The 13,445-nt window shown below is 38.8% G+C and overlaps 1 protein-coding gene across 1 annotated transcript in view; it reads left to right on the forward strand.

Moving 5' to 3' along the window:
- Nucleotides 1–13,445, forward strand: part of palm1b (paralemmin 1b) — a gene marked incomplete in the record, with an annotated part of 51,008 nt that overhangs the window by 17,190 nt on the left and 20,373 nt on the right. Inside the window, 1 exon segment of the mRNA XM_014021289.1 lies at nucleotides 9,313–9,355. Within this exon segment, the coding sequence (XP_013876743.1) occupies nucleotides 9,314–9,355 (42 nt within the window).

Genomic DNA, 13,445 nt, shown 5'->3' on the forward strand with positions numbered 1-13,445 from the left:
GCTTGGGACCCAATTATGGGTCATGAAGCACCTTGGATAATCTCCAGAAATCAATTTAAAGGGTAATAAAATAATTGCTGATGTAATATTTTCCCTATAATTATTACAAAAACACAAAATAAGAAAAAAATAAGTATTTTATTTGTGTATAAGCTGTTTAGATTGTCAAAAAGCCTGTGTTTTTAGGGTTATTAACAAAGTTTGTGTACTCAGACCAGTAATATTTGGGGTCACAAGTTTTTTGCCATGGATATTTTGTGGGTCAGAAGACAAAAAGTTTGGGAACCACTGCTCTAAGGGACAATTAATAGTTCACAATTAGTCTAACATTCATGTTTTTGGTCTGCGGGAAGAAACCATAGTACCTGGAAAAAACTCACATGCTCTACCCATAAAGGTCCTTAGCCCCAGGGATTTGATCCATCAACCTTCTCACTGAGAGGCAACAGCTCTACGAACTGTGCCACCGTACAGCCTGGAAATGTGTTGTCTTTCAACAATGAAAAATAAAATAGCAACAACTAGCATTTGATTTTTTCCCCTGTTGTACCGAGCCAGTACAGAATCAGAACCTTTATACCAAGATGTTTATTGAAATTTGACTTATTCCTATGCCCTTACTCTGATTGAGATGTTTCTTTGTTTTTAGGCCAAGATGATATCCCCAACCAAAGATGAATAGTTTATGTTATTTTTTATTTAGCTTCCTGTACCCTAAGTTGATTACTTTAGGGGAATTCAATGTGCAAAGTGACTGCCAGTGCCAGAGGAGCTGTAGTTAGAAAAAGATGATGTTGTTCAGTTAATGTGTTCCTGGAAATATACGGCAGCAGTGCATGCAACAAAGAACAGGGATGCTCACGTGTTTGTTTCTGCTGCATATCTGTCTTTAAAATCGACGTATTTAATTTACTCTTTATAAGTCACATTAAGATCTCTTCCTTTACCTGATCTGTTTTAAATGTTATTATTGATCAGTTACATTTATCAGCATTATTGTTATTGTACTACCCGGAGTAATTTCCGGTCTCTCTCAGTGTCTTCCCTTTCTTGTCATAAATATAATTAGTCTTAACTCTGCCACAGAGATGTCTTTTTATGTTTCTGCTCTACATTTTTCCTCTGTTTTTATGTGCTAGAGAGGTAGCAGGATTTAAACCTAAAACTTTTTCCGCAAGATGGGCACAATCTTTTGGTACATCTATTAACTTGTTTTATCAATAAAGAGAACATGCAGAACTGGCAGTTTTATTTAGTTTTAAATGGTGAGGTTATATGTCAAATCTGTAGTCAGAACCTTAATTTTTTTTGCGGTGTCATTAAGTTTAAAAAGAATGGCGAAGTCTTCAAAGTTTTTCTTTGTAGGTGCTTGTTTTTTTACAGTGACTGAATCAGTGATTATCTAACAACGTTACCATGAATTAAATTTTTAATTCAGTTCAGTTTGTTTATACAGCACCAATTCACTACAAGGATCATATGAGGACACTGTATTCAAGAAAAAAAAGTCCAATTCATAAATCTAATTTAGATCCAGATGACTATCTAAAAAAATCTAATTCAGTCAATTCATTCCTATTATAATACAATTAGATTCACAAAAAGTACATTATGAAAATTCAATTAGTAAAAGTTTTGTAAGTAAGGCAGCAGAATGTGACAAGACTTCAATCCCCCATCTTCAGAAGTACTTTGGCAAAAGTAGAAGGAAATGACTCTTTTTTTAACAGGAAGAAACAGAACCAGGCTCAGGATGAATAGCCTTCAATAGCTGAGATTAGAGAAGGCAGGAAAGCGACCTGAAAAAACACAGATACATTGGTCCAGGCATAATGTCTATGGGAAAAAAGTAAGTAAAATCACAGGTTATTGTAGCAACATTTGTATGTACAAACATGGGGTTTAGAGAGTAAAGATGGCAGCAGATTGTCCTCGGTTTGTCCTCCACCCTATAGCAGCATAACTAACAGATAGCTCAGGAAACCTAAGCCAATCTTAACTAGGATTTAGCAAATAGGGAAGTCTTAAATCTAGTCTTAAGTAGACAGAGTGTCAGCCTCATGCACTGAAACTGGAAGTTGGTTCCACAAGAGAGGAGCTTGATAATTGAAAGCTCTGCCTCCCATTCTGCTTTTAGAAACTCGAGGAACCACAAGGAAACCTGCAGTTGGAGAGTAGAGTGCACTGTTAACATAGTTTTTTATGTTAGAAGTAAGATTTAAAATTTTGATTAAAGTTTGGTGGAGAGTCAGTGAGAAAAGCTGAAATTGGAAAAAGATGATCTCTTTTTCTAAATCGGATCTCTAAGAGTTTTAAGACACACCGATAAAAAAGAATTACAGAAGTCTAACTTAGAAGTGATAAATTCATGGACCAGTTTTTCTGCATCATTTTGTTTGTCCCAAAATGAAATGACAATTAAATCTAATTTTAGTAAAATGAAATGAAAGCAGCTCTGCTAACATTTTTAATGTGAGAGACGTCACATGTCCCAGTCAAAACTTAAACCAAGTACTGCAGAAAAGTCTACTCTTTCCCACTAAATCATGCAGGACACAAATGGGCATTTTGAGCATAGCCTGGGCTTCACTTTGCTAACTACAAATTAGGTTATTCAGCAATTTAGGAGTAGTGTTTTCTGTGGGAAAGAATAACTTTATTTGGTTGGAACTTTAGAGCAATAAATACCTAACTTTATTGTGCTGTTTTTTTCTTTCTTTCTTTCTTTTCCCGTAACAGCTGCTTCTATGCATGTCCCTGCTGTTAAAGATGAGTTATATCTCAGCTGATGCTAAAAGTGATCTTAACCGGGTCAGGATATTCAGTCCTCCAGTTCTGATAGGTTTGGTTAAATGATTACTAATGGATGCTATGAGCTGCTATGAGCTGCAGAGCCTTTTTCACGTGTTTTCTCACATGCTGTATTTTTTTCCATTTGTGCTAGAACGGGCATAGAGACAAAAATGTGAAAAGAAAAATGTGTTTCAAAAGTGTAATCTGTGTTGATGTGCATGCTCTGGGGTTTGATCAGATGATTGCAGTTCAGTTTTGCTCGGAAAAAGAGTCTCCATGTGAGTGAGGGGAAAAGAAAAAGAAACACGTCTGGAGTGTCATGAGGAGTGCCCTGTATGTTACAGACTGTCTTTCTTATCTAAAGGCCCTGTAACACTATAATGTTTTAGACTACTTGTGAAAAGTCTGTCCAACACTCAAGATGTCTAAACTGAAGATGGAATTTAAATAAAATATCTACTAGAAGCCTTTTTAGATGCATACATACTGTGATGTAGTGCTGGGCGGTATCCCGGTTCGTACCGAATACCGTTTTTTATTTTTGCTATGAAATGAATTTTCTGAAAACCGACATACCAGTTTAAATAGCCTGAACACGTTTGGAACGTTTCGTCGCGGCCGCCAGTGAACTGTTTCCCGGGGGACATTTTTCCTCGCTGCAACGCTATGTGCGTTAGCATGCTAATGTTATTGTTGGAGTAGCTTGTTGCAATGGCAGGTGGCAATTCCGCTGCTTATATTGGCTGACGTAAAAAAACAGTCCGTTTTCGCCATTGCTTAATGTAGTAAACACATCTTCAGTGACGTGCACAGTTAGATTTAACATGCGACGTTAATATGGAGACGTCGAGATGCATGGAGACTTTAATGTGCTTCTGTTGTGAAAAGCCCGGGGGAAGAAGTTTTGTAGTGGAGTTGAGTAGACAGGTGTGCAGGGTGAGTCTTGCTGTTAATCTTTATTAAATAACATAAAACAATAGACCCGATAATAATTTTTTCTTAACCTTCCTCCTTCACGACCAGACCAAAATGATTACTGTCTCCAACCACCAGTCAGAGAAAAGACACATAGAGGAGGGAAACAGTGACACAGACAGAGGTACAGTAAAAGAAAAAAATTAATAAGCAGTTTTTGTACATTTTATTATCAGCTGACCTGTGATGAAATGAAAAATACCGTGATTATACCATGAAACCGGTGTAAATGTTGAAAATACCGTGATATAAAATTTTGGTCATACCACCCAGCGCTACTGTAATGCTAATAATTAGATCAAATTTATAGCTGGTATAAGTAAAATAACAAAATTTTCATGTCAGCATAAGTTGTCTAAAATGTTATAGTATGACAGGGCCTTAAGTTCTACAGGTTCAACTGGTTATGGACAAAACAAGAAGTGCAGATATGCAGTTGGGTGACATAAGAGCCATTGACACGTGCTTTTACCCCTCGTAATTCATGCTGTGTGAGTAATTGATGCAAGCTAATCCATACTACAGCTGGGGGGGGGGGTCCGTCGTGTCACTTGCCAGGAATAGTGACACATTTTAGTTGAACTGGGTTGGGCAGGAAAGTCATGTAGAGATTTTTTGTTGTTGTTGCTTTTTTGTAAGAGTTTGGTTTGAGCAAATCCCATTATCACTGCGCTGCAACACTAAAGCTGCAATAAACACATGACTTAATGTGTTTTAGACACCATCTCTAATCTGTACAAAGGATTATCTTTCATAAAATGTTCAGTTATATTATAGGTTTCACCACGAGCAAGCTGAAACTCCCATCAGTTGGAAAGGGTCAACCCTACCCACATAGCAAAATTTGTCTGGCCCAGTTCTGGCCCACACATGGCACTAGCACTCGGCCCAGATTAACACAAAGAATGATGGCCCTTTGGTGGCCCACATGTGGTGCATGCGAGGGCAAGCACCAAACAAACCACAACTGGGCCAGTTGTGGCATGTTATTTTAAAAACAGTGTCATCATTGCCAGACCTGGCCCACATCTGGTTGACAAACCACTTGCCATGCCAGTAGTGAGTCAGCTTGACACCAGATCTGGCCCACACCAGTTGAGAAGGGAGTCTCTGGAGAACATGTCCTGTGGGCGGAGACGGCCCTACTCGTGATTGGCGGAGATCTTGATGTGGGCGGAGACAGCCTGAGACGTGATTGGTCAGATTGACGGTGGGGTTTGAAGAGGCTGGAAGCAGCAGGGAGCAGCTTGGTCGAGTCGTTAAAAATCAGTATCTTTTTACAGGCTGGTTAGGGATGTTTTGACTGAACCATAATGTTACACATCTCTTCACATGTACAACGTTCAAATTTCATGCAACTAGCACTTTTCTTTCTCAAGTTATGACTAAAATTAATCTTAAAAAACATGTTGCTTCCTGCCTGACTCGACCAAGTTACTCCCTGCTGCCTCCATCTTCTTCAAACCCCAACGTCAATCTGACCAATCATGTCTCTTGGGCCGTCTCCGCCCACATCAAGACCTCCGCCAATCACGATTTGGGCCGTCTCCGCCCACACTAATGCTGCGTTCACACCGAACGCGATTTCAGCTTCAAAATCACATCCAACGCTTCAAGTTGGATGCTTGTGCACTTTGAGGTCAGACACAGGACAGCTCTTGAAGCGCTGCACGGCAACAGCCTCCCCGCCCCTCCATCCTCTGTTGGGCTCTGTTTAATGTCGGACGAGGGAGTGCTTTGCTTTATTTACAGAGAGCAAGAGCATGTCACGTTCATCAGATAATTAATTCATAATTAATTCACCAGATAATTCAGAGACGTTCTGAGTTTCATCACCCAGGAGCTGCGGTAGAGGCTCACAGCTCGCTTTCAGGACTATTTTTGTCCGAGTCCAGTCTGATGAGCCGCTGCCACGCATTGGTGCGGATATCTCCAGTCAGGACACCGACTGCAGGCACTCGATTTCAGCTAAAGAGCTCCTCTCCGTCTGTTTCAGGTTAGTGGACATCATTCAGTAAACTGTCCCGTCGGGAAATATGTCGCTACGTCACACAGTGGAGTCTCTCTGATTGGTTGACGCAGCGCGTTGAGCTGCAAAAGTTCAGATTTTCTAACTTCAGCGATTTGCGCCTCAGCGCATCGAACGCTCAGATCGTTCAAATCATTCAAATCGCGCTGCTCTAATCGCGCTTGAGGCACCGCAGCACTTCCCGATGCTGCTTGAAGCGCGTCCACCATAGATTTTGTATGTAAACCTGATGCTCCTGATGCTGAAATCGCGTTTGGTGTGAATGCACCATTAGACCTCCGCCAATCACGATTTGGGCCGTCTCCGCCCACAGGACAACATGTACTGCAGAGACCGCTACTTGCACCTGTCTGCTACTGTATGTGGCTATTTTTTCTGCTATCTATGTTCTCCTAAAGTCGTGAGGGATGCTTGGCTTCCCACTTCAAATGTCTTTTAAAAAAATGAAAGAAATACTGAATTACAGTGCAGACATTCATTGTACAGGGAAACAGTGTAGGTGAGATAACTTGTGTGTTAGGACTGAAAGGCACTAGTATTTTTATCACAGCTCTCAACCTGGAGTGTTAGCCAGAAGACCATGTCAAGGACAGGTATCAGTTCAGATCTTAAAGGGCCACAAGCAGGACTTAAACAGGGAGGAGAAAGGAGGACACAACACAGACTTGGATTAGACAATGTGTAATCCAAATGGTTTACAGCAAATATGGGTATAGGTTTGTGTGGTCTGTGTGGATGTGAAACAGTGTGTGTGGATGTATGGAGGTTTTCTGATGTGAGTGTATGTGGTTCCCTGTAAACATCAGCAGAAACAAATGTAAGTTAATTGTTCCCATGTGTTACAAACACTTGGCACATTATTATCCATTATTCTTAAATATGTAAACAATATGCATGAGAAATATCACAAAGATGTGGCTGATCTAACTACGCAGATGGATATCCAGGTGAAATATTCACAAGCTGGTTTTATGAACCAAACATATGCAGCACAGTACACACACATGCAAGCTATAGATTAGCTGCAAATAAAGTTCACCATACACAGAACATAAAATAAAACAAACTATATGTGGGTGCCCAAATAATCTATCAAGTTTCTACAGCTTATCAACACACACTCTGGAAACGGGTATCAGAAGACAACATTATCTCACGATCAGGTCTAACTAGGTAACTAACTGTCTCTCGTGTACAAGTCATGCCTTATGACAAGCATTGTGTAACTCAACGATACTTCGACAACCCGTAAATGACAAATAGACACCAAACAAGAGAATAACAATATGAACATATTAATACAGGTAGCAACAAACGTGGGCAAAAACTAACAAACATACAGGGTCTTTTGTACACATAGGGGTGAACCTATTTCCTGGTACCTGTTTCCTGGTACTTATGTTCCCTGGTACTTATGTTCCCTGGTACAATGCCTACACTGTAATTCTGTTTTTTTTTTTCACTTGTTTTAAAAGATATTTGAAGGAGGAGCCAAACATCTTTCATGACTTTCATTATTAACCCTGGGGGATACACTAGGCACTGGGGAACATAGTAGGTTTGGACCCAGATGAGTCAGTTTCTTCTGTTGAGTTGAGACTATTGATAATTTGACACCAAGTCAGAGAGTTTAAACTTGATAGCTGCCTTAATCATTCAGCTGTATTGATTTCTTCATGCTGAAAGGTAACTTCATACTGAAAAAAAAGTGTGTAATTGTGTACTTTAACGTTCTAACTGAAATTTTCAGTTCAAGCATCTGTACTCAGTGGAAAATTTATTTTTATTTTCGTGAACCCAAGTAGATGATATGTATTCCTTCAATTAATGCTAACAATGTTTTAAAGAGTTTAAATTAGGAAAAGCTGTGAAAATGTATTTTATAGCAACCAGGTTTCTTACTCTTAAGCAATTTTGTTACTGTGACTTTAGCTGTTCAGTTTGTTCTTGTTTGTTTATCAATTAGATGATTAAAATTAGATGTAAGAATTTAACTCCATTCAAAAGAGCACAGAGCCTGAACCTTTGAAATCAACTTGCAGAGGTCAAATGTACTGTTACGCACCAGTCTTTATTTATACATACAAAACAAACTTATTTAGTTGGTAACTGAAGAAGTGTCAATGATATTTTGGGCAGATAGTAAATCTCGTATTTGAGGGGGTTAAATATAAGCACTCTTTGCATGTTTCAGCTCACAGTGTCCCATTTATCACTCACACCTGACAGTGGAGGAGATTATGACTTCAGCAAATAACGTAAACAAATAAAAACTTAAAGGAATTGTTCTTGCTCTTAAAAGTAGCTGCGACAAACTCCATTTCTCTAAATCGAGGTCATTCAAAGAGGAATCTGCAACATGTAAACATGTAGATCATCAACAGATTCAGCATTCACAGTATTGCTTCTCTGTTTAGAGTTTCTACAAGTTTTTGCAATCAAATTATTTCTTTGTGCTATTTTAATCCTTTATTTATCAAAATGTTCAGCCTGATCAGATATAGTGTGCCATGACTTCAGTATTTGTAAATGTTATACTTGTATTTATAAAGATTATCCCTATAGAAATGCATTGAAATTCAAAAACCTTCAACAACATTGTTCTCTGAAATCTATCGAAACATACATTGCTCTGTTTTCGACTTCTTATACCACTTGTAGCTTTTATTTCACATATGGCTAATTTAGCTTTTAGCGGCTGTTTTTGCTACTTTTGCCTTATGGCTCCTTTTGGCTTTTTGCTATGGTTTTGCTACATTTAAGTTTAAACTGTTTTTGTTACTTATTTCATAGGTTTTAATTACGGTTTGCTGCGTTTAGTATCTTGCTTTGCCTTGCCGATTTTAACTTCTGTCCTGCTAATGTTCACTTTAACAATTCACTCTTCAACAAATTTCATCAGTCATACAGCACTCAGTTTCTCTAGTTCTTAACTTTTCCATAGAGTGCCACTTTAAAACGTAAACATTTGTATTTGTGTGTTCATTCTTGGGTGATTGATGCTTCTAATTGTCACCTATAAATATAAAAAAATGTAACAAATGATTTTAAGAGTGTCTTCAAAATGCTGTGATCTGTGTATTTTCTCAATCTTGTAATATCAGCTACATTCTAGAGACTGACTGACTTGGGAGAATGACTTGTAAAAATTGTGTCCCATCTCAGTTAAGCAACAGTCGCAGTCCTTCCCCTCTGGCTTTAAATCTTGTTTCTGTCCATCCTCCATCCTGGATCTGTCGTCTGGAACCCATTAGAGCAGGAATCTCCAGCGGTGCCCAGCTTACACATCAGCATCGCGCACACACTGACTCCCCCTGACAGGAAAGAGACACCAGCTTAGTGCCAAACAGACAGATATTTACCCTCAGTCACTTTGAAAGCTTAGGAAGGTAAAAAGACAGAGAGCTAATTTTGTGTTTAAGGAAAGTTGTTCATGACTGTGTAACGTTCAGCGTTGATGGTTATGTGCAGTCATTACTATATGCTGCTAAATCTGTCTGTCTTTTTTTTGTCAGGATGGCTGAGGTGTCACAAGAGGAGAGACTCCAGGCCATCGCTGTAAGCTGCTTCTACACACACAGACACAGACACACACAGTTTTTGTCCTCCTTGAACTTAGAGAGTACACATCAGGGCACACTGTTGGCTGTAGAAACAACAAATCATTGCTTCCTGTCAAAGTCTGATAGCCTGTCTTAATGACTCAACCTTTTAGAACCCATCCCCTTCACCCATTAGTGTGCAGCGAAAGCTAATGGAGCTACAGCACGCCGCTTCTTCTGTCTGTCTGTTTGGTGTCTCGCTCGACGAGAAAGCGTCTGTTTTGGTTCTGAGAAAGTCCAGGTTTCTCTACAAGAAAATCGTATCTAATTTGATCTGCTGCCAAACATTTGTAGCGTGTAGCAAATAAAAGTTAAATAGTTTAAAGAGGGAAAAGTGTTTTAAATGCACAACATTTGTTGAATCATTAAGAGGCCAAAGCATAAGGACAGAACAACACCATCCTGCTCAAAATGTTTGTCTTGTATCCTGTCACGCAGCTAAAATAAAACGTGCAAATTTTACACTAAAACAGAGGTGCCCAAAGTGGGGCCCGCAGGCCAACATTGGCCCGCCAAGCCATTTGATTTGGCCCACCAACAGTTTTCCTGGTTACTAGATTGTAATTATGTTAAGATTAAATTTAAAATAAAGTAACTACAACACATATTTACATTAGATTTAAGCCCATACATTGATTTGTGTACAACTTATACCCCATATACTCAAATTTTAAATTATGAAAAGTCCCATGAGCCTTTGCTACCTGAGCATACGTTGAATTTTCTCCATGTTCATGGGCTAAAAAAAACAAAAGGAAAAAAAAAAACAAAAGAATGTGGGCAACCACACTGGCTGCTAGCTAATCATAAAAAAATAAAACAACTTTACTTAAAAAATATTTGCATTTCTTATATTATTGCATTTGGCCCGTGGCCCTCAGATTGATTTTAATTATGGCCCCCTCAGGGAAAATGTTTGGGCACCCCTGCACTAAAACATACAAGCTGATCGTGAGTAGTGTGTTATGACTTTTGGCAAACAGACAAAATCTGCAAAAACCTGCAAGAAATTAAATAATAAAGGTCAATTAAATTTTGGTGAAAACATGGAAAAAAAACAGTTCTCTTTAGAGCTCTGAAGCTCAGTCACACTATATAGAAACAGAAACTAGGGCTGGGAATCTTCTCATGATTCGATTCTGATTTTTGGGACCACGATTCGATTCAAATTAGATTTTTTGTTCAAAACTGATAATGTGAGCCTGTGCATTTGTCGTGTTCCCAAAGTGCTTCATCTTCATTTTGCAAACCTTGCACACAGTGAAGCTTATGTCAAACTCTGACTCATTTAGTAAAAACCTAAATGAGCCCAAACGTTTGCCTTCAATGAAGACGGGCCGGTTGAATCTCTCTTTCCTCCATTTTTGTAGTTTCATCTTTGTTTTGATGCTTTCTGTGCATTCATAAGATCCAGAACCAGCTGTGTGGTGGTATCAGGACCTCCCACGTAGTTCCAAAATGGAGGTTGACAGCCTTTGGATTTTTTTTATTTAAAAATCAAAAAGAAAAGTTTAAGTAGGTCCTCTAGATCAGTGGTTCCCAAACTTTTTATCTTCTGACCCACAAAATATCCATGGCAAAATCTTGTGACCCCAAATATTACTGGTCTGAGTACACAAACTTCATTAATAACCCTAAAAACACAGGCTTTTTGACAATCTAAACAGCTTGTACACAAATATAAATACTTATTTATACTTATTTCGTGTTTTTGTATAATTATAGGGAAAATATTACATCAGCAATTATTTTATTGCCCTTAAAATTGATTTCTGGAGATTATCCAAGGTGCTTCATGACCCATAATTGGGTCCCAAGCCCAACTTTGGGAACCAAAGTGCACTGGTTCCCTAACTTTTCAGCTTTTGACCCACAAAATAACAGTAGCAGAGACCTGTGCCTCCAGATATTTTTGGATGATAAACATTTGTGTCAGGTCAATAAAACATGGGCATAGTAACAATATTTTTATACTACATTTATCATTTTAAATACACTAACCTCACTCCTTTGTAACAACTAAGGCAAAAACGTCATTAATTCAGAAAATCTTTTCAGGACCCCACTGTGATGTTTCGGGACCCCACTTTGGGTCCCGACCCCAACTTTGGGAAATGCTGCTCTAGATAAGTTCTTTAATGAAACGTTTCATCTCCTCCAAAAGACTTTTTAAGACTGAAGAAGTCTCTTGGAGGAAAGACGAAACCATACTTATACTTTTGTGTTCTTTCACTCTGTCTTTTTACTAATATAGGACTTTTGGTTTTCTCTCACATCCACCCAGGATGTAGAGTTCACAGCTAAGCTTCAGTATGCTTTAGTCATAGTTTTCTTCAAAACAAAAAAAACTGATTGTCTTTTTAAGTTCTCCTATCTCTAAAAGAATTCGTATTCTGTTGCCCACGGTTTAAGACTTTGTAAGATCAAACTCAGTTTTCACACAGTGTCTGGTAGTTTGAGGCTTATTTTTCAATCTGCATTTTAGTCTGCCTCTCATTATTTGGCAGTCAGGGAGTGAGAAACACATATGCATATATACCATGCTGACCGTATGTATTAACATACTGGTTTAAGAGTGTTGTCAGAGTGTTCATTAAAACACCACAGAGCACACAGATTTAAGGATAGTAGAAAATGTTTCTCACATTTGTATTTTTTTTCACATATTTTCAGTCAGGCAAACTCGATGTGTTCATCAGCTTGTTATGTAAGCCCAAACCTTCACACTATCACGCATCAGCTTACAACAATCATTTTTTTTGTAAATTCTCAGTTAACCACAGTGTCAAGTGATTCCAGCTGCCTGAATCCATTCTTGTTTGCTAGAAATGCCTTACGCCCTGTTCTCCTGCTTTTGACTCATGAAAAATAAATTTAAACCTCTGCTTTTGACTCTTTAATGTTTCCTCTCACTGAAAAATAGGTCTGAGTCTCTGTGCCTATCAGGATCCTGTGTTTTTACAATTGTTCTGTTGGTTTTTGCTTTTTATTTGCTTATTTTGTGTGTGTTTTGTTATGTTGCTCCTTGTGTTTTCATTTGTTATTTAGTTGTTCTTCTTTCAAATGTTTCCTTCTACAGCGAATGAACTGGCACAAAAGAAATTTGGCAATCGTTTTTATGCTAAATGTCCTTTTTGACAAAACCTGAGTTCAAACCTGCAGCTTTAGGATTACAAGACCATGGCACTGACCACTGAGCTACCACAGCCTATTAACCATATCCCAATTCAGGGGTTGCAGCCCACATAGACTGCAGCCCATGTAGGCCACCCCCTACATGGGCTGTAAAAAAAATAAAACAGAAAAAACCTTTGCCGTTAAAGAATCAAATCTCCACCTTCTTTGCTTTTCTGTTTAGTTAGCAGACGGCACAATGAATCCTGGGATAACTTCGGCTGTGTAGGATACTCAGATGTAGCCCACATTTTCAGGGTTTTGTCGGCCACATTTGTTGGCCGCATGAGTAGGCCCCTACAAATTGGGACAGCCCTACGTCAGCTGCAACCCCTGAATTGAGACCCAGCCGTTATGTCACTTCTCACGTTCAGTTTCATTTTCTTTGTTTCCTTTCCCCTCAGTTCTTTTCTGCTCCTCAGTGCTGCCCCTTTCACACACACCTGTTCCCTGTCATAATTAGTCTCACCTGTCTCCACTTACCTCATCCTTCTAGGCTCTTTCTTCTAGGTCATCTGCAGTCTGGCATTGAGCTTCATGCCCTGTCTGGTGGGCCTGTGTCTTCTAGAGTTTTGTTATTTTGTATTTTTTAGCTGCCAATCCAGCTTTTTGGTTTTTAGTATTTTTGGTGATTATTAATTTTTTTGTTTGTTTGTTTTTAAGTTCCTGGTGTTGGTCTGCATTTTAAAGTCTATCTATTTATAGTGACAATGGCCCTCATGCAAGAACATGTTCGTATTCTTATCCTAAATTTCTCTTACTTTTGTTTGTACGAAGGGTTCGTACGAACATGTCACGTCAGATTCAACAAACTCTTCTATCTTCAGGAAAAGTGCGTAAATGAGCTGCGTAAATTCCACCTGTTCGTATCC

The sequence above is a fragment of the Austrofundulus limnaeus genome, unplaced genomic scaffold, assembly GCF_001266775.1.
Source record: "Austrofundulus limnaeus strain Quisiro unplaced genomic scaffold, Austrofundulus_limnaeus-1.0 Scaffold286, whole genome shotgun sequence".
Lineage (NCBI taxonomy): Eukaryota > Metazoa > Chordata > Actinopteri > Cyprinodontiformes > Rivulidae > Austrofundulus > Austrofundulus limnaeus.